The 23,515-nt window shown below is 38.5% G+C and overlaps 1 protein-coding gene across 1 annotated transcript in view; it reads left to right on the top strand.

Moving 5' to 3' along the window:
- The window catches only part of ptch1 (patched 1), a 56,675-nt gene that overhangs the window by 16,024 nt on the left and 17,136 nt on the right, over positions 1–23,515 (top strand). The window contains exons 3-15 of the mRNA XM_079638316.1: positions 2,026–2,215; positions 2,370–2,439; positions 2,550–2,641; positions 4,911–5,109; positions 5,268–5,389; positions 6,387–6,534; positions 8,562–8,693; positions 10,962–11,117; positions 11,281–11,379; positions 14,366–14,491; positions 18,788–18,906; positions 20,858–21,347; positions 21,600–21,909. Coding sequence (XP_079494442.1) covers positions 2,026–2,215; positions 2,370–2,439; positions 2,550–2,641; positions 4,911–5,109; positions 5,268–5,389; positions 6,387–6,534; positions 8,562–8,693; positions 10,962–11,117; positions 11,281–11,379; positions 14,366–14,491; positions 18,788–18,906; positions 20,858–21,347; positions 21,600–21,909 — 2,253 coding nt within the window. The remainder of the gene's footprint in view (positions 1–2,025; positions 2,216–2,369; positions 2,440–2,549; positions 2,642–4,910; positions 5,110–5,267; positions 5,390–6,386; positions 6,535–8,561; positions 8,694–10,961; positions 11,118–11,280; positions 11,380–14,365; positions 14,492–18,787; positions 18,907–20,857; positions 21,348–21,599; positions 21,910–23,515) is intronic.

The following is a 23,515-nucleotide window of genomic DNA, read 5'->3' as shown; positions in this document are numbered from 1 at the left end:
GTTATTGCGTTCACTCACTCAACAGATATGTCTGTGATTGGCTACAAAGCTCAACGCTACAAAAACACGTTGTAAATAGAAACCATTGACTCTCTTCACAGAGTGCTTACACAAACACTGAGGGTTTTAAAGCAGCCGGCTATCAGTGTACCCGTACCGCAGAACTGAAAGTATTGCCACATTGAATAATTTCCTTGCTAAGAAACTCATTTATACTGTGATATTATAAAGAAAACATTTTATTTTACTTTATATTGTCATTGAACTAAAGCAAATTAAGTTGTCCGCTTAACTGAGAATAACATTTACTTTGTTTTTTCTCATAAAACTATTTTTTCTTTTCCTTCTGTTAAAAAACAGTGCTGACAATAGAATAAAATGATCACAAATTTGCATCTTTAATGGTCCATTGATCTACTCTCATGGTGTGTCAACAGTTTGAGGGGAATCTTGCTGAGCTAGTTAGTCAATTTAGTTAGTGTCAACCTTTTTTTTGTTAGCTACCATATCCATTATAATCGCACGTACATTTGAAGGGAACAATATTGCTTCTTTTTTGATGCCGCCAAAGTAATGCAACAACTCATGTCAATTGACTTTGCCCGTGTAACACACACGCAAAGCTAGTCTTCAGAAGGTAAATTCAACCATATTTAACTGACCTATTCTGCCAAAGTAAAATAGTTGACCATGAATGAACCCTCCTCCCTGCTTCAACATCTCAGAAGAGCTTCAGAATCACGCAACCTGCCATCCGGAAACACATCACACCAGTAGATGATTTGCTTGATTACGTTACAAGGAATTGACAGATTGCCTGACTGTACCAGCCTGTATTATTACCTGGTTCAGAGTAACTGTGAAGTCCTTGTGAACCGTGTTGCCTGCTTCTCTAGGGTGCTTGATCCTGGAAATGGAGAAGTCTACTATTTTCGTAGGTCAGGTAGAGAGCGCGTGAAGAATCGACAGCTTTGAGAGGCGGACTTGGACGGTGTTCAGCAGGACGCTTTGAAAGGCTGCTTTTGTAGCTGTGAGGGTTTTCTGTTCCTGTTGGAGCTTAGGTGTGCCACACAACGACTCCACTGCCCCAATGCAATAAAGAAGCCAAGGCGCTTACACACACGTGTGCGCATGCAAACGCACTTGCGCACACACTCATAATTCATAAGCCTGGATTTGAAGGCTGTGAAGAAGACTGCAGGTGTTAAAGGGTGTACTGAAAGGCATTTTGAAGTCAAGTTAACAGGACAGATGGGAGCCTGTACATGTGTTAGCTTTTCCTTTCATCGAGGCTGGAGGATATGATTGATTACAGTGAGACTGTGCTTGACCCTGTGTGACGGAAGTGAAAGTTATGATTGTTTGTCACTGAAGAATGCTAAGTGACTTTTTATCATGCTTCTCTGTTTCTTTTAGTTTTTTCAACTGCTTTTTGATAATAAATGAATACATTGAAGTTGTCAGCTTGGTAAATTGTGTGTGATGCTAAAAAGACACAGCAAAATAATGCAGAAACGTATTTTTATTTGGTTGTCTTCAGTGACTCTTTGAGTCAGTGTTTCTAATGAATTGAATCACATTGATTAATATTTTGCTTAATGAACTAAATATATCCGAATTGGCGTCTGACTCACCCACTCAACTCCACATCATTACATTGTCATCTTTTACCTAAAATGCATTTAAATTGTAATAAAAATCTAAATATGTAACTACATTTTATTATGAATATTGAAGTGAATTATAAATAAGTAAAACATTTATTTATATGTAATTATGTTGTTTCGTAATAAACAAAAATGATGTAGTTCGACCAATTGTGGGGGTTTGATCATTTGGTGGTGGACAAAACTAACAACTACTGCAAAAAAGCAGCATACTATACTTTTTTATTATTTTCTGACATTGAGCTGTGGAATTCGAAGCAACATTTTATGCTCCTAGACTTATAAATAAAAGGACTAAATTGTTGTAGAGCCTCATCTGAGTCGTCTTTTCCACCATTTTTTTATTTCCATTTCCTAGTGGGTGGCAGGGTGAATCAGGAACTCAAGTACACGCGGCAGAAGATCGGAGAGGAGGCCATGTTTAGTCCTCAGCTCATGATACAGACGCCACGACAGGAAGGTACTAACATTCTGACCGTAGACGCGCTGAAGCAGCACCTCGACTCCGCCATAAAGGCCAGCAGAGTGCACGTTTACATGTACAACAGGTAATGGCACAACAGCCTCTGGAATCATTTTTTTATTGGGTAGTTGACGCACTATATGTCAATGGATGCCTCAATGGACTTTTTTTATTTTAGGTTAAATATTGTGAATGTGTATATTTTACAGTATATCTAATTTCCACCGTTGCATTTTCAGGCAATGGAAATTGGAACATTTATGCTACAAATCAGGAGAACTTTATACAGAAAACAATTTTGTGGACCAGGTAAGGAATAATGCTCATTTTTAAAATGACTTTTTTAGTAGAAATATTAAGAGGAACTTAAGAGGAGGACCCAAAGGCTTGTGAAAGTAATAGCACGTCTACCTTTTCAGATTATAGAGAAACTGCACCCATGTCTGATCATCACTCCTCTGGACTGCTTCTGGGAAGGTGCTAAGCTACATTCAGGAACAGTCTACCTCCCGTAAGTTACACACACTCCATTCTGTATTTCATTGGAGCTTGTAATTGACTGTCCAGTCTAAATCTTGAAATCAAGTTGATTTGCCAAAAAGGCAATTTTGAGACAGTAAACACTTCGCTGACATGTCCTTCCTGTGAATAGAGCCATGACTAAAAACTAAAAAACAAGCAAACTAAATTTAAAGGAAAAAGTTTTCCAATCCAATCAGGAGTGGTGGTTAAAAGTGGATTTTACCATGTTTATTTGATAAATTACCTCTTTAGGGGTCATTTATTTATAAATCAAACCTAAACAGGACGTTTAATGAGAGAGTCATTTGCACTCTTTGTAAGGTGAAATTGAATAATCATTGAAGCTCAACAAGTCTGATATCATCTACGAGCAAAACTAATGCGCAGAGCATGGAAGCATCAAAAACTATTTGCACTATGCTTGTAAGATCAAGTCCATGAAGTTTGAGAATTAGATAATCTCTATATTTTTGCATAATCAGACGAGTACATAGGGATGTTACATAAAGAATTTTTTTTTTTTAATCATTACATTAATAACTATATTTTAATCGAATGACAGCCCTAAGTGGGGCTTCACAGTCTCCAGTGGGGTTTTCTGAAGGCCTTCATTGTAATGTTGAACCGCTCGAGGCCTCACACTTCTGCTGCTAATGGCTCCTTGCAACAGTTACACTCAGTGGGCAAACACCAAGTCTGCTAAAGTTTTTCTGCCCCCCCCCCTCCCTCCCTCTTTCCCTCCATCATGGATGTAAATAAGGATTTTACTGTGTTCTGGTTGGGGGACTTGGAATAATGACTCAAGCCTGGTTAGGCACATACAATGTGGTCTGAACCACCGCAGGCCTGCCAGAAGAGAAAGACAGAGGGGCGAGCAGAAGAAAACGCATACAGAAAAAAGGAAAGAATGAAAGCAAGAGGGAGAAATGAGAGAAAGATGGTGCAGGGACAGAAAGGCGGAGCTGGGTTGACAGAGGGAGGCTTAGAGAATCAGTCAACGGAGCGGTGGAAGTGGATGGGTGATGGAAAGTGGGAGGGTGAACTCGGTCCGAGGAAGGCCGTCTGAGGATAGAGTCGAACATACGGGCGGGACGGGAGACCGGTGAAGACACAGCAAGGGAAAGAGGGTCTTGAAAAAAACAACTGAGACGAGATGGCAAGCAAAGTATGGGAGGTTTGCGAAACTGCTGCGTTGGGCTGTTAGTTGTGGGGAGATGCCAGGCCTTGAGCAGGATCACCCGGCACGGCAGTATAATTAGAGGGGATAAAGATCAGATGAGCGGATTGATTCCATTTTCTCAAAGCTGTTATTATGGAGGCAGGCTGAAATCCAATCCCAACTACATTTGTGCTGCCACCGCTGTGACGTGCAGCATCCATCAATTCCTAAGCCTTCGGAATTCCATCCAGTCACCCTTCCTCCGCTCCCCGTAGTTATGCCGTACCACTTTAAGCCCGTCCAACGTCCCATAAGCAGGGATCCAGGGTTAAACATGCACTGTTCATTTATTTAAGTTATTTTAACTAATTATTTAACAAGAACTCGTTCATTAAACTGATCAAAAGTGAGAGTAAAGATGTTTATAATGTTACAAAAGATATCCATTTCAGATAAATGCTGTTCTTTTGAACTTTGTTCAAAGAATCCTGTAAAAAAAATATATATATATATATCATAGTTTCCACGAAATTATTAAGCAGCACAACTGTTTTCAACAGTGATAATAAATGTTTCTTGAGCACCAAATCAGCATATTAGAATGATTCCTGAAGGATCAAGTGACACTGAATGCTGGAGTAATGATGCTGAAAATGTGGCTTTGCCATTACAGGAATAAATTACATTTTAAAATGTATTAAAATAGAAGAGTGTTATTTTAAATTGTAAAAAATATTTCACAATATTAGTTTTTTTTTTTAATCAAATAAAATACATGCAACCTTGATAAACGCAAATCTTATCGCAATGAGTGCCGCATTATAAAAACAGTTTATCTTTTGAAGCGTACAAGATCAATGTTAGTTTTTAAACAATGGGCTAATCTTAAGAAATTTGGGAGTGGAAAAGGCATGTCAAGGGTACTCTGTGTTTATGTTAGCAACTTTCTATGGGACTTAATGTGCCTATAACCCTGCCTTTCTATTCAATTCCGTTGTACTTCATCTAAAACACTTTAAGGCTGTAATGTGTGAGTGCCATAACATGAATGCGCCCTTAGGTCCACATCAATAAAATGGTTTCTTTTTTTTCCACACAGTGGCAAACCCCCAGTGCAGTGGACCAACTTTGATCCGATGGGATTCATTGCTGAGCTGAAGATGCTAAAAACTCCGGTGGACATCTGGGAGGAGATGCTGGTCAAAGCAGAGGTGGGCCATGGCTACATGGATCGCCCCTGCCTGAATCCCGCGGACCCTGACTGCCCATTGTCAGCTCCCAACAAGAACATGACACGGGTGGGTTCAGCATACAAAGGATGACATAGAGCAATAGCTAAAAATAATTTTTGGATATCTGTTTTCCCAGTCTAAGGCTACAGCTAAAGATACATGATTAAAGAAAAGTTGTTTTGCATCTTGAGTGTGTCTGAATTATGATCTGTCATCATCTTAAGCCTTTTGACGTGGCTCATGTTCTGACTGGTGGCTGCTATGGGCTTTCCAAAAAGTACATGCACTGGCAGGAGGAGCTTATCGTAGGTGGGACCAAGAAGAACGACAGCGGCAAACTTCTAAGGTAAGAGACCAATTTGGGATTTAAGCACTGATGGCATTCAGAGAAATAATTTTATCTTAATGTATTTTAATTGTAAAGGTGATAAACAATCGTGAAAACCATAGAGGGTGTGCAAAAGGAAATAAAAGAAGCGTGTAAAGTGTGTCTTTAAATATGTTAGCAGTGCAATTTGAGGCCATTTTGGGCCTTACAGTGGAAAAAATATACATTTGTCTTTCCCTCTCTCTTACACACTCACATGTACAGTATGAGGTACAATTTCTTGGCAGATTGTAATCATTAGTAAACGGCATATTAGTATTCATTCCCACAGACTGAGGAAGCCCACACCTTTTACTCTGAGCGAAATGCTTTTTTTTTTTTTTTTTTTCAGACCTCTTTAGGCCTTGAGTGGGGACAGAACTCAGCATCCATATTATGAAAGAACGTTGTCGCAAATCCCAAAAATGTTAATTCGCTGCAGTGGTGAGAAAAATATTCTCAAATGGCTCTGGAATCTTCCACTACGATTTCTAGGAATCTTTTCACTCCCTTGTTGCTTTCTGAAAAGAGAAAGTCGAGGGTTTTTTCATTCAAGAAGTGTTCATTGAACAATAGCAGGTTGACAGTCCACTTGAGGGAGTCTGTACTCTACATTTGGAGAAGTCTGAACTCGTCTGTGGAGCAAAGTGACAGACTGTATTTCAGTAGTGCTTCTTTTCATGTTTTTTTTTTATCCCCAAGAAATGACAATGTCAAGACTGTTTTTGCTCTTTTTAAGCAGCAGCCATTATCAATTCATTCCCCCCAAGAGCTTTAACAGCATGCTAAACAATAACCAATAAAGAGCAACACCTATCGAGAGATTTGTTTGGAAATTGGGCCACACGTTGCACCGAGGACAACGCACTACAAAGTTGTGTGCTGACCGTTTAATGTCACCACAACATTTTGTATATGAAACACTTACACATACATTCAGCTCAACATTTTGTTCTCTTTTCACTCTTCCTCAAAGTGCACAGGCTCTTCAGACCATGTTCCAACTCATGACCCCAAAGCAGATGTACGAGCACTTGAAGGGCTACGATGAAGTCTCACACATCAACTGGAATGAGGACAAAGCAGCTGCCGTACTAGAGGCCTGGCAAAGGAGATACTCTGAGGTACATGCACGTCTCTCTCCGCGGATCATCTCGCGGAAAGGATGTAAAGATGCTCTGTTGATGTCCAGACTTCAGTCTACTTTAGTGGAGACATTTACAGTGACTTTTTCTGCTGTAGTGTTTTTAGTATCCTTTCATCCATTTTACTTTGCCTAAAACTGGATCTTGTTATGAACCGTTTAGGGGGCCCGTGTCGATTCATTCCTTCAGTCCAACTCAGTGTTTCCTGGAAAATACACTCACATACATGTACTCATGCAGTGTGAAGGCATTCATCTTTAGTCATAAGTAATGCATACATTCCAAAGGCGCTGTGTCTCTTGAGGTTAGGACCCAGCTGTTTAAGTGCAGTCCTTCAAAGGCATAGACTTCCTTTTTTTCCCCTTTTTCATACTTTAAACGCTCAGGTTAAGTGTGAACTTGGAAAAACGGGGCACATCTGTAAGGTCAGGAAAGGTCACGATGGGACACTGTAGAAAGGTGCACACTAAACCCTTTACATGTATTTGATGCGCAATGTTGTGACATTGAAAACATCTTCTAGAGGTATTTCGGTCCTGTCTGTTTTAGAAATCAACACTTTGCATTAAGGATAAATTTGTTGTGTCATGAACTAACAACGAGCAATGAACATTTATTATTAATGCACATAAATGTATTTTGAACAAATGTGAATTAACAAATGAACAATAGTATATAAATTAACATTTTACATAAAATATTAATATGGTTCAATTTGTTAACAATAATGCGTTAGATGTCGAACTAGCAATGGACAACATTTTACAGCATTTATTAAAACTGCATAGAGTCAATGTTTACATTTACATATAACATTTCAAAATGTATAAATTAATGAATGTACTATTAACAAACATGAATTAACAAATTAACAATAGTATATACAGTATAACAAACTGTATGTGGGCTCTCGACACACTGATCGCACATTGAATTTATGCACAGATACATTTCAGTACATTCACGTTGTTTCCACCAAAAACTTTTTTTGGGCATCTCCATGTGGTCCTGTGAAATATCGCAGCTTGACACGTCTAAAATGAAAACAAGCCCTAAAAAGCTCTTTGCTGTTGCACTGTACACACACTGTACACTGGATTCGGAAAAGTTTTCTGTAATGTTTTTTTTTTGTGATTAATCGCACCCTTTTTTGCAATTAATTGCATACTTATCGTAAATTAAGTAATTAAATAAGCATTGTAAAAAAAAAAATATATATATATATTGACAGCCCTAGTTTATAATATATTTTTTTTTTTAGACAACTAGTCGTTAACAACTTGTAATGTTAACTTATTACTTGTCCAACATGTTATATATAAAATTAACATTATGCAACATTAAATGCTGTCAAATTATTGTTCATTGTTAAGTCATCTAATAATGCATTAACTAATGTTTACAAATCATTTTAGTATGCTTTTAATAAGCGATTTGCTCATTTAATATGGAATGACTGCATTACAACACAGCTAGTTTTTGCTAGTGTTGGGTGTCCATTGCAGATCCCCTCTTGGTATGGTGGCCCCAGCACTTGTGTGTGTGTGTTTTAGCATGTGTGTGGTATCTGTGTGTGTGTGTTTGACAGGACCGTCTGGAACGCATTAACCCGCTCAGCACACAATCTCTTTCACAGCTGCCGTCCCATTGGTGGTTTGTGTGTGACATCATCTGGTCTCTGTTTTGTCAGCCCTGACCTTCGCTTGGCATAGGGTTTCCTTTTAGTGCGTGTGTGTGCAGGGCTGAACATGTGTGTGTGTTTGTGGATGTGAGTGCGTGTGGTTTTAGGGGGTGGGGTTGTGATTTTATTTCTTGGATAATTGTGCTGTTGAAACATTTGTGGGACTGTGATTTCCACTTTATTTAATTAGCTTCATTCGCCAGAGGGAAAATACAAAACAAGGAAAAGATGAGCAGTGAGAAAATGATAGAAAGGGTGTAAATGAATTGAAGATAAACAACATTAAATAATTTTTTTCCCTTCCTTCCGTCCTGTGTGTCCTCAGGCCGTCCAGCAGAGTGTGTCTGTAAATTCGTCTCAGAAAGTTCTCACGTTCACCACCACCACCCTCGAAGACATCCTTAAGTCCTTCTCTGATGTCAGCGTGATCCGTATCGCCAGTGGCTACCTCCTAATGGTAAACTCACTCACACATCTCCAGTTCTGTCTGAAGAGCTTTAGTTTTATCTAGACTTCCTCTCCTTTTATGTTCAGGTTAAAGCGCAACCTCATTCACTACATTCTGCGTTACACATTTTAACCGAAGTACTCACCCGAGTCTTTGAATAATCGTGGAATATGCCTCATTTCGATGTTAACATCATTTTAAGGTAATTTCACACCAAAACTGGAGAAACTAAATAACAAGAAAATACAAAACCTCTTGCTCTGTTCTTTGAGCATCCCAAGCGTGGCGTTTATAAGTCTCTGTCCCTTGTGAAGTAAAAGTACAATATAGCATACTTTTAAAAAGAGTGATTATGTAAGCAACGGAGGTGTAACGGCCACTCCGCTACGCGTCGTGACCGCATTACCACCTCGGGTGTGCATTATTTTTATAATAATTCAACGGCCTGTCGTCAATTATTCCGCTTATACTACAGTTACCACACCTCGAAATATTGTTCAGATGATGTATTTCATGACGTTTGTAAAGTTTTTGTCATTAAAACGTTCTTGTATGTAGGACTAATTCCTTGCGCATCTAAACCCATGCTCTGTTGCTAATTCCAAAACGTCATTTTAGAGTTAGTAACGGAGGTTTGAGCCGCTGATAGCAGACTAATGCTGGACACACAGCGACTAGAAACATTCTCTGACTGTGAATGCAGCAGATTTTAAACACCGCTGTGAACACAGACTGAACGCGCTGAAAACGCGTGCAGGATCAGTCATAACATAAGTATCAAATTACATTCATAACCGGCCTTAGAGAGAAGCATGTGCGTCAATATTATTATTTATTTATTAATTCAATTCGTTTTAATTAATTCGTTCATTCTTTTTTTCTATTAGTGACAGTAGACTAGACTAATAAATGAAACACAAAGCCCTTTTAACAAGTAGGCTATAGGCCTATCAATTTTATTTATTTGTTATATTATCTTCAATAATTACGAAAACCCGTGCAACAGGACTATCAATTTATTTAAATATTCAGTTTATTTTTTTATTGATTATGTATGACTGTATAGCCTACTACTTTATTTATTAAAATTAAACTGCATGTTTCCATTGATTGTGAAGTTAGACATTGAAAATTGCAGATCAAGCGCATGGGCAGTGTCTCTTGTTATGAATTGTATCCTATTGTCCGTTATTACAGTTGACTACGCGAAGTGATATGGAACTGTAATGCGGTCAAGACCTGCCTGGAACTACTTTAGCCGTGCGGTTCCCTGAAAATAATTGCACACCTCAGAACGTTCGTCAACCAATCAGATTCAAGCATTCAACGGCCCTGTAGTATAAACAGAAATTAATGCACTGATAAGTATTTATAGTAAACTAAAATATACTTTACTGTAATTTCTATTGACATTTGTATGTAATTTATTTAAATACATTTGTAATAACACCTTTTTAATGAAGTTGCAATTCAGTAAATATAAAATCTATAAACTTTAAATGTAATTAAATAACGCACTGCAGTTACAAAATTACAATCAAGCACTTTACATGTGCTTTAGTATGATAGTCAACGTGTACTTTAAAGCACGACCAAAGATATTAAAACATAATGATTTAAGAAGTTCTTAAGAGTTAAACATAGTCATGAAAGTTTACTTTTTATGATTTGGGCACTTCTTTTTCACAAGGTGGATACAATTAAAAATGGCCCAGCTTTTAAAAAAATGCATCTTGAGACCTCTGTAGTTTTCCATTATGTTGGGAGTCCATCTAGTTGTTTTAATGTAAACGCCCCCAAAGAAATGTGTCCAGTCGTGGTCAGATGAGCCCAAAACAAACTAAAATTGTACAGGAATTCTTTAAATAAAATTATAATAAATTAGTCAACTGGTTGACGCTATATACTGCTCATGAAGTTGAGAGTTTGAATCTGCTTTTACAGTAACTGTTCATATATCATTTTCTGTCCATCTCTCTCCTCTACAAGTGTCTAAAGGTAAAAAAAAAACACTGAAAAAATTGACCTAGCCTAAGATTTAATTGATCGACTGATCATTAATAAATATTGAGACACATTTTTCCATTTTTAAATCTTGTCATGAAAGTTTTTTCATGTTGAAAATTCAGACTTGGTGTGTATAGACCTAGTGTTATGTTACATGCAGCTTGCCAGTGCATGCCTGACCCTGCTGTGCCGTGACCGCACTCATGAGAACGGCACTGCGGTAACGTGATAATGTCAGATTAACGCTATAGCTGTGTTATCTGTGTGCAGCTTGCCTATGCGTGTCTGACCATGCTGCGGTGGGACTGCGCCAAGTCTCAGGGGGCGGTCGGGCTGGCCGGAGTGTTGCTGGTCACTCTTTCTGTCGCCGCTGGACTGGGACTCTGCTCGCTTTTGGGCATCTCCTTTAACGCCGCCACCACACAGGTACAACGCATGAACATGAGTAATTTAAGGGCCTGTTTATGTTCACACAAAACACATTCATTCCACTGTGCTACTTTTTCATTATTGTCCTGATTTTCTAAGATGTTACAGTACCTACTGTGTACTTTATGTAGCATGCTTTTCTGTTTTCATGTGCGTAAAGGTGTTGCCGTTCCTGGCCCTTGGTGTAGGGGTGGACGATGTCTTTCTCCTGGCTCATGCTTTCAGCGAGACTGGCCAGAACAAAAGGATTCCATTCGAGGTGTGTTATCTCATTCCACACGTCCTGAAAAACAGGGAACACAACTAAACAACTATCGTTTTCTCCTGTGACAGACCCTCAGAAACACACAGTGACTACACATCCAAAGATAGTGTCAAGACAAGGCAGTCAGTTCAGAAATGAGGGAGCTAGTATGTTATCAGGAGGAAGGGGGTATATCTGAGCGTACCCTCATGTTATCACTTACAGAAAGGAATGTGTGTGTACCTGCCCCGACCTGTGATGTAACTTCAAAAACACTAGCACACTTTGATCTGCTGAGGGCCAATGAACAATGTCACAACACTGATAATAATAAAAAAATATTAAATTGTTTTTTTTTGGGGGGGGGGGGGGGGGGGAGAAGAGATATTACATTAATGTAATGTAATTATATTACCGTACATTATATTCTAATATGGTGCATTGTTTTTTTTACTATTTGTATATACAGTACTGTGCAAAAGTCTTAGGCACGTTAGTATTTTCTCCCAAAAAAATGGTTTTAAGTCAATTATTTATACCTTATGCAGTTGTGTGTCAGTAAGAGATATTAGTTTACATTTCCAAGCACTTTTGCCATTAATTGTAATAATCCAGTGAGATTTTTGGATGCACAAAGAGTCTGGCAACAGCCGGTGCTCCACATGGAGATCTGATCTCACTATCATAGAGTATGTCTATGATCACATAAAGAAACAGGAAAAAACTGAGACAGACTAAATCCAGAAGAACTGCGGCAACAAGATGCTTGAAGAAACCAATGTATATATATATATATGACGCCAATTTCCGTTTTACAAATCTTAAGTGCGCAAAATTTAAAATTCACACTTACTAAAAGCAATAGCAACTTGACATTCTCTAAGTTCATTCAGTAAAGGATTCGTTAAACTGATAAAAAAAATGATTACAACTATTTTCATTAAAAGAACCAGATAATAAGAGTAATTTATTTTGCAGTACAGTCTTTCTATACTTCATACTTTTACACATACTTAGTATTTTTAGTTTATCAAAATACCATGGTATTATCATCTGATATCATCACTTTTCCATGGTATTGGCACAGTACTTTTTTTGTAAATCTTTAATCGGTGTCTGTATAGCCATTACTAGCTCAGACGTTAAGGATTTGAGTTGTTAGTTTTGCTTGCAAAACTTGATTGGACGATGGCAATCTTATGTGTTTGTGATCTGTTTTTTTTAGTAAATTTGTGTATGTGCTTTCGTCTGTCAGGGGTATCTTTGTTTAGCTTTCGTGTGCGTGTGCGCGTAGTGGTGTATGAGAGGTGATTTAGATTACTCCAATGCAGACAGACGGCTGAGTTCAGGCATGTATTTGCTTGTGTTTATGTGAGATTGCACAGCGTGCAGCGACACTTTTGTGTGGAAAGTAAACAGTTCCCCTGTGGGAGGAGAGAGAGTGCAGAGCCCTCCTGTCTTAAAGCGCTCTGTGTGTGGTCCTGCACGTCCTCAGACACCACAGAAAAAACTTTCCTTCTCCTCATCTCTACCTCTGTGTGTACGGAGATGAGGTTTTGAACTGTTTCTTTTGCGCCTCGTACCCTGAATGGCTCTGAAACGAGGAGAGAGAGCTTATCCTAACAAGACAACGAGCCAATCGTGTTTCTGCACCATGGGCTTCTTTGTTTAAAATGATATTGATGGAAAATATTTCTGTGTGAGTGAGGGATAAGGAGAAGGGAGGGAAATGAATATGTTTTTGCTTTTTTCCTCTCTCCAAAAAAATCCACATAATAGCGAGGCAAGAAAGGAAAGCTTTTCATCAGAAGTTGAGCTCATTAAGTTGTCATGGCAATTTGTTTGATTATCAGCTCTTTTCGATTTAAACTTCAGCACGCTTAAATGCAAGTTACACTTTAAGTCATAATGTGTCTGTCAGTGATTAAAGCTGATTTATTTTTTATTCACTGCTAACGTCTGAATTGTTATTCATTGAGCTTTGTCTTACACTTAGAATATCAAGAATTGCACCTACCCTCATTTTTTGTATATTTGTATATAATCTTTTTTAAATATTTTTTTATGTGTATCATACATTTCTAGTTAAACTCATTTATTTCTATTCTACTGAAATATAAACTCAATCGAGCTAAGAATATAATTGTTCAAAACACCACATTCAGATGAAAAATAAATGAGTAAAAGTTCACGGTATATTCCAGTTTTTAATAAGTTTACACCAAACAAAAACATTGTTATATCATATGACAAGATATTAATAAATGCTTTACTTTAGTTTTGACAAATTAGTTTTGTCTTAAAATAAGCAGTACAGAATACACTCAGAACATCTAGAGCTGCACATACCCCCATATTTGGGGTATATAACTAATTAAATAAATTGAATAATTAAAAAAATTTTTTTTTTTATAAATGAATACATTTTTATTGTCATTTTCAGTTACACTGAATTATATCTATTGTACTAAATCCAAACTCGATCAAGATACGAATAAAATCATTCAAAGCACACCAATTAGATGAAAAAATAATAAGTGACTAAGTTTGCAGTATATCACAGTTTTTAATAAATCTACTCTAAACATAAAAAATGTCAACGTTATTAAGAGCCAGATGTCAGTCATCTTCCTAGATCAGCCATCTAAACTAAACCGCATCAGACTAGCTGCAAAAACAGGACTCGCCGTGGTATTGATGTCAAACTGTGCACACATTCATATAATACTCCCCATGTTTACATGTTATTACATATTCAGCAACTTGGTAATGACATCGTTACTCATTTCACATGCCAGTCATAACATAGGTCATTTATATATAGTAGTCTGAGGTACAGTAGCAAAAACAGCCAGTTTAATTCTCAGGGTCAGAGAGAAGTTGGAAAATGGACATGAAAAGCTAATATACAACACTTTTTGGTGCAAAAAACCTTGACTAACATTAGTGGACTCCAGGGGGAAGAATACGATGATGTTACTTTCTGTCTTTTTTTCCTCAGGACCGCACTGGTGAATGTCTGAAGAGGACTGGGGCTAGTGTGGCCTTGACCTCCATCAGTAATGTGACAGCATTTTTCATGGCCGCCCTCATTCCAATCCCAGCACTCCGAGCCTTCTCCTTACAGGTTTGTGTGTGTGTGTGTTTTTCCATCTTTTTAAACAGGAATGCAGTTCAAATTGCTTGTCTGTAGCAATTGTGTGTTTGTTTATATTACCAATGGATGTTTGCTGAAATTCCCCATGTCCATACCTGCTGTTTCTTTGTGTATGTGCGTGTGTTCCAAACTTTCATTGACTCCAGATTTCTCCACGCGACTTTTATTGATTTCATATATCAAACCAAGCGTGTGACAGGTTGAGGGAGCTGGCGTGGCCCATAACCCCCCCTACGGCGTGTGATTAGTGGTATGGCCCCCTAAGTGTGCAGATTGTGGGCATGTAACTCAATCTGGGAGTGGGGGTGGGTCTCACGGATTGTTGTTCCACACATCTGCGGTTTATTTATGACCGCAAGGCTGTGGAAGTGACATTGCAAAGAGGCTGAGCAGGAGATCTGCCCACAACCTGTTCCTGACTTAAATCAGGATAAAGAGGCCGTCGAATGAAAATTCTGTCATCATTTACTCACCCTCATGTCATTCCAAACCTATAACTCTTTTTCTTTTGTGGGGAAAGAAAAGGAGATATTCTGAAGGCTGTAGACTAGAGAATTCAATCTTCAAAAAATAACTCAAAAACATCTCTAAAGCCTGTTCACTCCAACACAAATGTTCGGCATGAAAGTTCAGTTCAGAACAATGCATAGAAAACATCAGGATGAAGGAAAATACAATTTCACTCTCTGACAGTAGGTGGCACTTATAGAAAAGCCGAAATATTGCATTGATTCCATACTAATATTCGTGTCAGTCTAAACAGTAGGAATGTGCCCCGAAGTCAAATACCGTGGTCGGAAAGGAAATGACACATTCTACCGAGCCGTCAGTCATCTCTCCTTACTATCTTCACGTGAAGATGAACTGTAATGTATAACTGACTACCGCAGCAAGCCTAACCATGTACCTTTAGGCGCTCAGTCGAATGCATTTTTCATTTTCCGTGCCTTTCCGAACTTGGAATTAGGCTTCATGCACATCCCTACTACCGGTAAACAGATACATTAACAGCCATTTATCGTGCAAAATTTTCCCACTGAATATTCATCTTGGTGTGAACAGGCTTTTTAAAGCCTATTAAAAGTGGTCCCTATGACGAATCATACACAATAAGACCAAAATCCTCTCTAGCTCTTTTTAGCATGTTTGAGTGACAAGTAGTGATGTCCTATTCCTGAATTAATAATTTTGAGTCAGATCTTTTCAATTAATCAAATGAACAATTTTAATGATTTGTTCATGATTTACTCCTCATGAATGGAGATTTGTTTCATCAATAATGACTTAAATTTTTGTCTTTTCTCATCTGAATATATAACATGAGTCTTATGGACCACTTTTTTGGTGCTTTCACATCCTTTTTGAAGATTAAAAGCACCAGTCACCATTTATTGTGATTGAATGGTTGATTTTCTACTCTTAAAAAATGACAAGAGTTTGTTTTTGGTGAAGTATCCTTTTAAATGTCCTATATGAAATCTGAAACTACCTACGTTTGAACCTACTTAATCAGTCTTACTAAATTCAATTGAAAGATTTTCCCCATTGGATGTCTGAAGCCTCATCGCCCTCACATGAAACTCACACTGATTCAGCGCTTGAGCTGCTTAACCTTTGAACTTTAGGTGAAGTAAACTCGCCATCATCCACATAACCAGCACAGCTGCACAGAGACAGACGCAGAGATTTACACACTGATGCCTTGTTCTGTTTAACAAACACGCTCACACAAATCTCAGCCTAAACCCTACTGACAGGCTCCCCCATTTTGGAAACCTTTGATCCTAAATCAGAAATATACCATTTCTTTATATATCTGCAAGTGTAGACGATGTGAAGTCTCATATTGTGTTTGTGTCTGTTCGATGATTGCATATTTTCAGAATATGATGTGCGGGATGAGACTGCCGACCACATGTGGCTCACGCCTAAACTCACACACACACACACACACACACACACACACACACACACACACACACACACACACACACACACACACACACACACACACACACACACACACACACACACGGTGCTGTAGATCTAGTATTAGGATGTGTGGATTGATGTCTCACACACATCTGTCAGACACACACGCTGTTTTTCACTGTAGCGCACTCCAACTGGCACTTGTTCAACGGTGCCTGAAAACACTCATCTTCAAAACCGCTGTGAACACACACACACGCACTCACTCACAGTTAAGAGATACTGCTTTTGCAAACATGTTATTTCCTGCCTTAACAGTCTCTTTTCAGCTGTAGTGTGTTTACTTGATCGTTTGTGTCCAAATGTGTTTACTTTAACTTTTGTCTAATTTTTTGTTTCAACTTATCCAAAAAAAAAAGTTTTTTGTTTTATGCTGCATTCTGCCGTATGCATATCAAGCCTATAGATAATCTTGTCACTATGAACATTTTATATTCTGGGAAAATGAAAAAATATTGATGACCCATCCTGCCCTTCACAGATTTGTGTCCAATCAAATGCTCAAGAATGAGAATGTCCCTTACTGAAAAATGTCAACATAAACTCAAAATGTACCTAACTGACTAATATGTACTACCATTCAAACGTTTGGGGTCAGTAAGATTATTTTTTTTAACAAGAAATTAATACTTTTATTCAGCAAGTATTCATTAAATTTATATAAATTGACAGTAAAGAAATATTTTCCATAATCTTACAACAGATTTAAATTTTTTTTTCAACTTTACCTTTTGAACTTTCTATTCATAAAATAAATAAACAGAATCACAGTTTCAATAAAAATATTGAAATTATAATATAAATACTTTGATAATAATACATGTTTTGAGCATCAAATCAGCATGTTGATTTCTGAAGGATCATGCGACTCTAAAGACTGGAGTAATGGCTGCTGAAAATTCAGCTTTAAAAATTACTTCTTGAAATATATTAAAATAGAAAAAAGCAGTTGTAAATTTGTATAATATTTCACAATTTTGCTGGGTTTTTTTTTTACTACTGTATTTTTGATCAAATAAATGCTGCCTTTCTGAGTACATTCCAAGTTTTAACAAATCACTGGTGCAGACTATTCCAGAGGAAAAAAGGGTTGTCTTTATTTATTCCCCATTAAAATATAAATTGCCACATTTACTTTAACAACATGTATTTTTGTGTTATAATATTACAGAAGTGATGGGTTGCTGCAATTACCACTTCATGTTGAATTCAAACATTATTTCTTCTTCTGTCTCTGTTTAGCACTGTTCCTTTGGCACCTCCCTCACTTTCTGTCTTTTTATCGGTTTCTTTGGCAGCTTAAAAGCGGCCGCACATGTCGAGCCTAACATCTCACTCTAGAATCACTCACGCACAGTCTCTCATTTGTTCTCTCTCTGTTCCTTTTTAGGGCTGATAGATTTGATATTTTGTTTTGTAATGCAGTGACAAGTGTGTCCAAATACTTTTTGGAGATACTGTATTTTGTATCCATGAGTCTCTCTGTCTTCTTGTGTCTTGGCTCTGTCAGGCTGAGCTGCTCTCTGGGTGGTCTGGCAGTCTGACATGGCTCCAACCTCCACCCATAAAAAATACACCCTAACTAGGGCAGGCATGCTTCGATCTGCTCTCTCTCTCTCTCTCTCTCTCTCTCTCTCTCTCTCTCTCTCTCTCTCTCTCTCTCTCTCTCTCTCTCTCTCTCTCTCTCTCTCTCTCTCTCATTGTCATGTTGCTTTTCTTCTCACACTAGTTATTCTGTAAGCTTCAACCGAATTAATCAGGATTAAATGTTTCAAATCACTCGCTCGTTTCCCCACGCTGGTCAGGAGCTCTTGGCCCGGTGGAGTCTTTTTAGTAACCGTGTGATATATCGGCTCTGAAAGAAAGTGGCTGTTTCCCAAGGTCAGAAGAGCCACATCTAGCTGATCACTGAGAAAGTATTTTTCCTGGGTTCGGATACAAACCACTTCAGTTTTTAATTCATAGTCAGGTCTTCATATGGGAGTGTGTTGAATTATGAGGTTGATAGCAATGTGATTTACGTTTAGAAATTTAAGTGGGTTTCACTCAAGACGGATGAGGCCAAATTCAGTTTTGGAATGGCAAGGGTTGCGTTTTTTTTTTTTTTTTTTTGTCATTCATCTGTTCTGAAGAAGATAATTGTCTTAAAATTGAATTTGTTGGGATCATTGCTGTTTTGGCATAGATGCTCTGCAGATGTGCGAGTGTTGCTGTATGTGAATATTTGGTGCGAGTGTGAATAAGTGCTTAATAGCAACTTCTCTTTTCTCTCAGGCGGCAGTGGTCGTGGTGTTTAATTTCGCTATGGTGCTGCTGATCTTTCCTGCCATCCTCAGCATGGACCTGTACCGCCGAGAGGACCGCCGCTTTGACATTTTCTGCTGCTTTGTCAGGTAGTGAACACATTTATCTGGCTAAAGGAAGACTCATCACAAAGCTAATTATATTTAATACACACTTAGCTTAACTTTACCCTGAATAAAAAATAAAAAAAAACATTAGAATTTTAGGAGAAAAACATAATTTAAGCAATTTTTTTTTGAAGGATGTCCTCAAATAGAGTCAGATAACTTCTGGGGTTTTGTCCCCAAGTAAACATACACAAAAATTATGACCTTAAAGGGTTCGTTTACCCAAAAATTTATATTGACATCATTTACTCTCATGTTGTTCCAAACCCGTAAGACTTTCGTGCATCTTCTAAACACAATCCCTCCATTGACAGTCTACTCAACTATCACTCAAAAAGTTCATAAAGATATCGTAAATCTAATGCATATGAATTGAGTGGTTTAGTCCAAAATATCTGAAGACACACAATCACTTTTTATGATGAACAGATTTCATTTAGGGTTTTATTCTCATATAAACATTCATCAACACGCACATCAGATATGGCGAATAAATTCAGATAAAATATTCAATGACTTAAGACACTGAGAGTGCAGTATAAAAACCGCACAATTAAGCGTCAACCTGTCCTAACATCTATACTTTGTGTGCATATGTGCGTGTGTTGATGTTTATCTCTGTCTGTGGCCCCGGGCCTTTAAATAAAGACATGCTGTTGCCTCTCCTGCTTTCTGCAACATTCTTGGTGTCTGATGAGAGAGAGAAAGCGAGTCAGCTATAGGCACATACTTTACCTTCGTAGTCATGCCCCCAAACTCCTGCAGGAAATTAAACCTGATGCCTAAACTTTCACCATGGTTGAAACGCTTGCTTTCTAGTCACCAGCACTCACTCGCCTCTCGGCTTTAACAGCTCTCGACTGGAAAGCTGATTGCGGTCGTGTTTACATGCATTTGCATGAGCGCTCAATGAGTTGCCACATCTGAAGGACTTTCACTCGCTTACTCTCCATTCATATAGAAATCATGGGGAAGATACAAGCTCTTTTACAAAACCTTGTTAACTTTCTTCATTTGCCTTCTAAGCCAGCATACTAACTGTCATAAACCTTTATAAGTAACTGATTTGGAGCATGCTAGATAGGCAGCGACTCGCCACAAATGGCTCTCCACACAGGACACTCAACTTTCAATTGATTTCAGTCATTTTATGTTTGCATGTTGTTAAGCTAACAGCATTATATTCTAATAATAATAGAAAAAACAGAGCATACGCAAATGTTGGGTAAAATAATAAAAACATTTATTTATTTATTGATACTTATCTGTATTGAATGACTGTCTCTCGCTTCGTCCACCATCCTGGTAGTATTAGAATTTGAAATTAGAATGAGTGTCCCAAATGTTGAAATGAGTATCCCGGATTGAGTAGTGTAAATTAAATCAACTGAAATATGCAGTATGTATAAAAGAGGATGTTAACTGTGATAAAATGACAGGCCAGTTTATGGTGACAGGATGCACAAAACTATGCAATAGTCCGGCCCATTAAAGAGCAATTATGATGTAAAAGTATGTCCCACAACTTGCCTCATCTTCTGCTACACACTCAAAATGATCTACTTTTTCTTCACAAAAAGAGTAATTTTTTTAGTGCATTGTTAAAGTAGGCAAATTGGGACAGCACAACTGAGCTTGTAGCAGGCATTATGGGATTGGATTCTTCATTAAGGATAAGAATGATGCTGACTTACAATTTGGACCAATCAAGGTATCTTTGAAGGAAGAATGATTTAAGATCCCTACCTTTTTGAACTTCCTTTGTGGTGAATGTTAGTCTATACATGCCGACTTTATCCAGCTCTTCTGTATCATTTCCTGTGTTGTTGTGATATAAATTGATATTGCAGGAAATTCCACACAGAATCAACCGTTACATGGTGCTTTTGTGTTGCTGAAATGCTCTGTCATTCTCTCTCTCTCTCTCCTTTAGCCCTTGTGCTAACCGGGTGATCCATTTGGAGCCGCAGGCAGCGTACGCCGACTCCTCCGCTGACTCGAGCCGCTACAGCCCTCCGCCCTCCTACAGCAGCCACAGCTTCGCCCAGCACACCCAAATCACCATGCAGTCCACCGTACAGCTGCGCACAGAGTACGACCCCAGAACACAGGCCTACTACACCACGGCAGAGCCACATTCTCACATCTCCGTCCAACCCTTTGCCCCCAATCCCAATCCCAATGCCAATCCCAACCGCAACAACAATAACAACAACAACCGCAACAACAGCAGCGCAGGGCCAGGAGCGGCCTCTGATACAGCATCCTGCCAAAGTCCTGATGGCGCTAGCTCCACACGAGACTTGCTATCTCAGTTTGGGGAGTCCAGTTTACGCTGTCTGGAACCGCCGTGTTCTCGATGGACGTTTGCATCATTCGCTGAGAATCATTATGCACCGTTTTTGCTGCAGCCTACAACAAAGGTGAGGGTAAAATGCTTTTTGTTTTCCCCACTGTACACATCATCTGATTTGAAGTGGGATTAGAGATGCCAGCAATGAGCTAATCTCCTGGAGTTAAGTTTTGTGAGTGTTATTTTGTGAGTCAGGGCCTTCTGAAAACCACAAACACCTCAAACAGGGCAGAACTTCGTCATAAGACACTAAAACAGCAGTAGCTTCAGATATAGCCAAACTCTGACTCATATCTCTCTTTTTGTGTGTGTTTCCTATCAGGTGGTGGTAATTTTGCTCTTCTTGGCATTGCTCGGGGTCAGTCTGTACGGCACCACCTGCGTCCGGGACGGTTTAGAGCTGACTGACATTGTGCCTAGGGAGACGGGCGAATACGACTTCATCCGTGCCCAATTCCGCTACTTTTCCTTCTACAACATGTATGTGGTGACCCAGAGAGCGGACTACGCACAGATCCAGCCTCAGCTCTATGAGCTGCACCAACGCTTCGGCACTGTGAAGTACGTCCTGCGGGAGGAGAACAGCCAGCTCCCACGCATGTGGCTGCATTACTTCAGAGACTGGCTGCAAGGTAATACACTCCGATGTGTAATCGCTCAGTCTTGTGTAAGAAACCATTGGTAAAGGCCAAACCTTTAACTAAACTGCAAAAAGTCTGGTCATATTGCACATTGCAGCTCATTCTGATCCAGAACTGCCCATTTAGACTGGAAGAGATCATCTGACTGATAAGAAAAATTACCAACATAAGCATTTTCTTGTTTGGTTGGTTTTTCTTCCTCTTGTTTTTAGCATACACCACCGCAATACATTTTTGTTAAATGTACACAAAAGTTTGGGCTCAGTAAATATTTTTTTTTTGAAAAACTATTTACGGTAATACTCTTATTCAGCAAAGTACATTAACATTAAAGTGATCAAAAGAGACCATAAAGATATTTATAATATTACAAAATATTCCTATTTCAAATGAATGCTTTTGAACTTTCTATTCATCAAAGAATCCTGAAATATCACGTATCACGGTTTGAACTGTTTTCAACATTGATGATAAAAAAAGTAATGAGCATCAAAACAACATATTCGAATGATTTCTGGCCAAAAAAAAATTTAAATGTAGATTTGCCATCACAGGAATAAAATAAATTAAAATGGAAAACAGTTATTTTAAATTGTAATAATATATCATAATAGGACAGCCTTCGTGAGCAAATGAGACTTCTTTCAGATACATAAAAAAATTAATCTTAACGACCCCAAACTTTTGAATGGTGGCGTATTTAAAAAAAAAGGGAAAAATCTCCAACATTCCATTTTCCTATAAACAATTTTATTTTCTCTAAAAAACATTTGAGTTTAACAAACTGCTTCATTTTTAGAGACTGTCTTGGTTTCCAAGCCTTGCTTCGTTGGAGACGAGTTTTACCTCAATTTTACCATCATCAGATCATCTGTTTCTCACAAACATCAATCACGCTGTTAAACCTCCAAATCTGTAACACATTTAATTTCTTAAGACGGATTATGATCCGAGAATCAGATTTAAATTGAGAGATTAAAAACAGAGCAAAACTGTACAAAAAAGGAAAAGGGGACAAAAAAATGCAGTGAAGGTGAGAGTGAAAAAAACAAAACAAGAAGATTGGGAGATAAAGGGCATGTCCCTGCAATAACTTTCTCCTTGTGGCTTTCTCCACAGTGGCTTCTTTCCACGAAATCCATGTGTCGAGTGCTCGGAATGCCGTATCTAATCCCGGGCGGGTCAAATTCAAAAGAAAACCTTGTTTTGCCCACTTTCTCTCATAGCTCCTTTTTTAAAAGGCGTACCTGTTTCCAAACAACTTCTGTCCAGACAGAGTTTGGGTGGCATGTACAGACTTGCTTTGTCGCTGTCAGCTCGGCCAACCAGAACCTCAAACATCATTGGCGTTTTTCATTTACTTTCTTTTGTTTAATCCTTTCAGTGGTCTCATTAGAACACATTTTTGTTCAGTGCAGGGGCAGCGTCTCTATGTGTGCGTTTACTGTGGTGCATGTATGTGCGTATAGGCTTGAGTAAAGGCCGCTCCAGAGAGGGTGGAGAGAGCTGTCTTTAATATTGTGGTTTGAAATGGCTCGACAAATTGGTCACAGACAGTGAGGCGAGGGAGAGAGAAAACAATGTGCCCTAGAAACGG

The sequence above is a fragment of the Phoxinus phoxinus genome (assembly GCF_949152265.1).
Source record: "Phoxinus phoxinus genome assembly, chromosome: 15".
Classification (NCBI taxonomy): Eukaryota; Metazoa; Chordata; class Actinopteri; order Cypriniformes; family Leuciscidae; genus Phoxinus; species Phoxinus phoxinus.
Note: the sequence above shows the minus strand (reverse complement) of the source record. Positions and strands in the feature narration are given on the sequence as shown.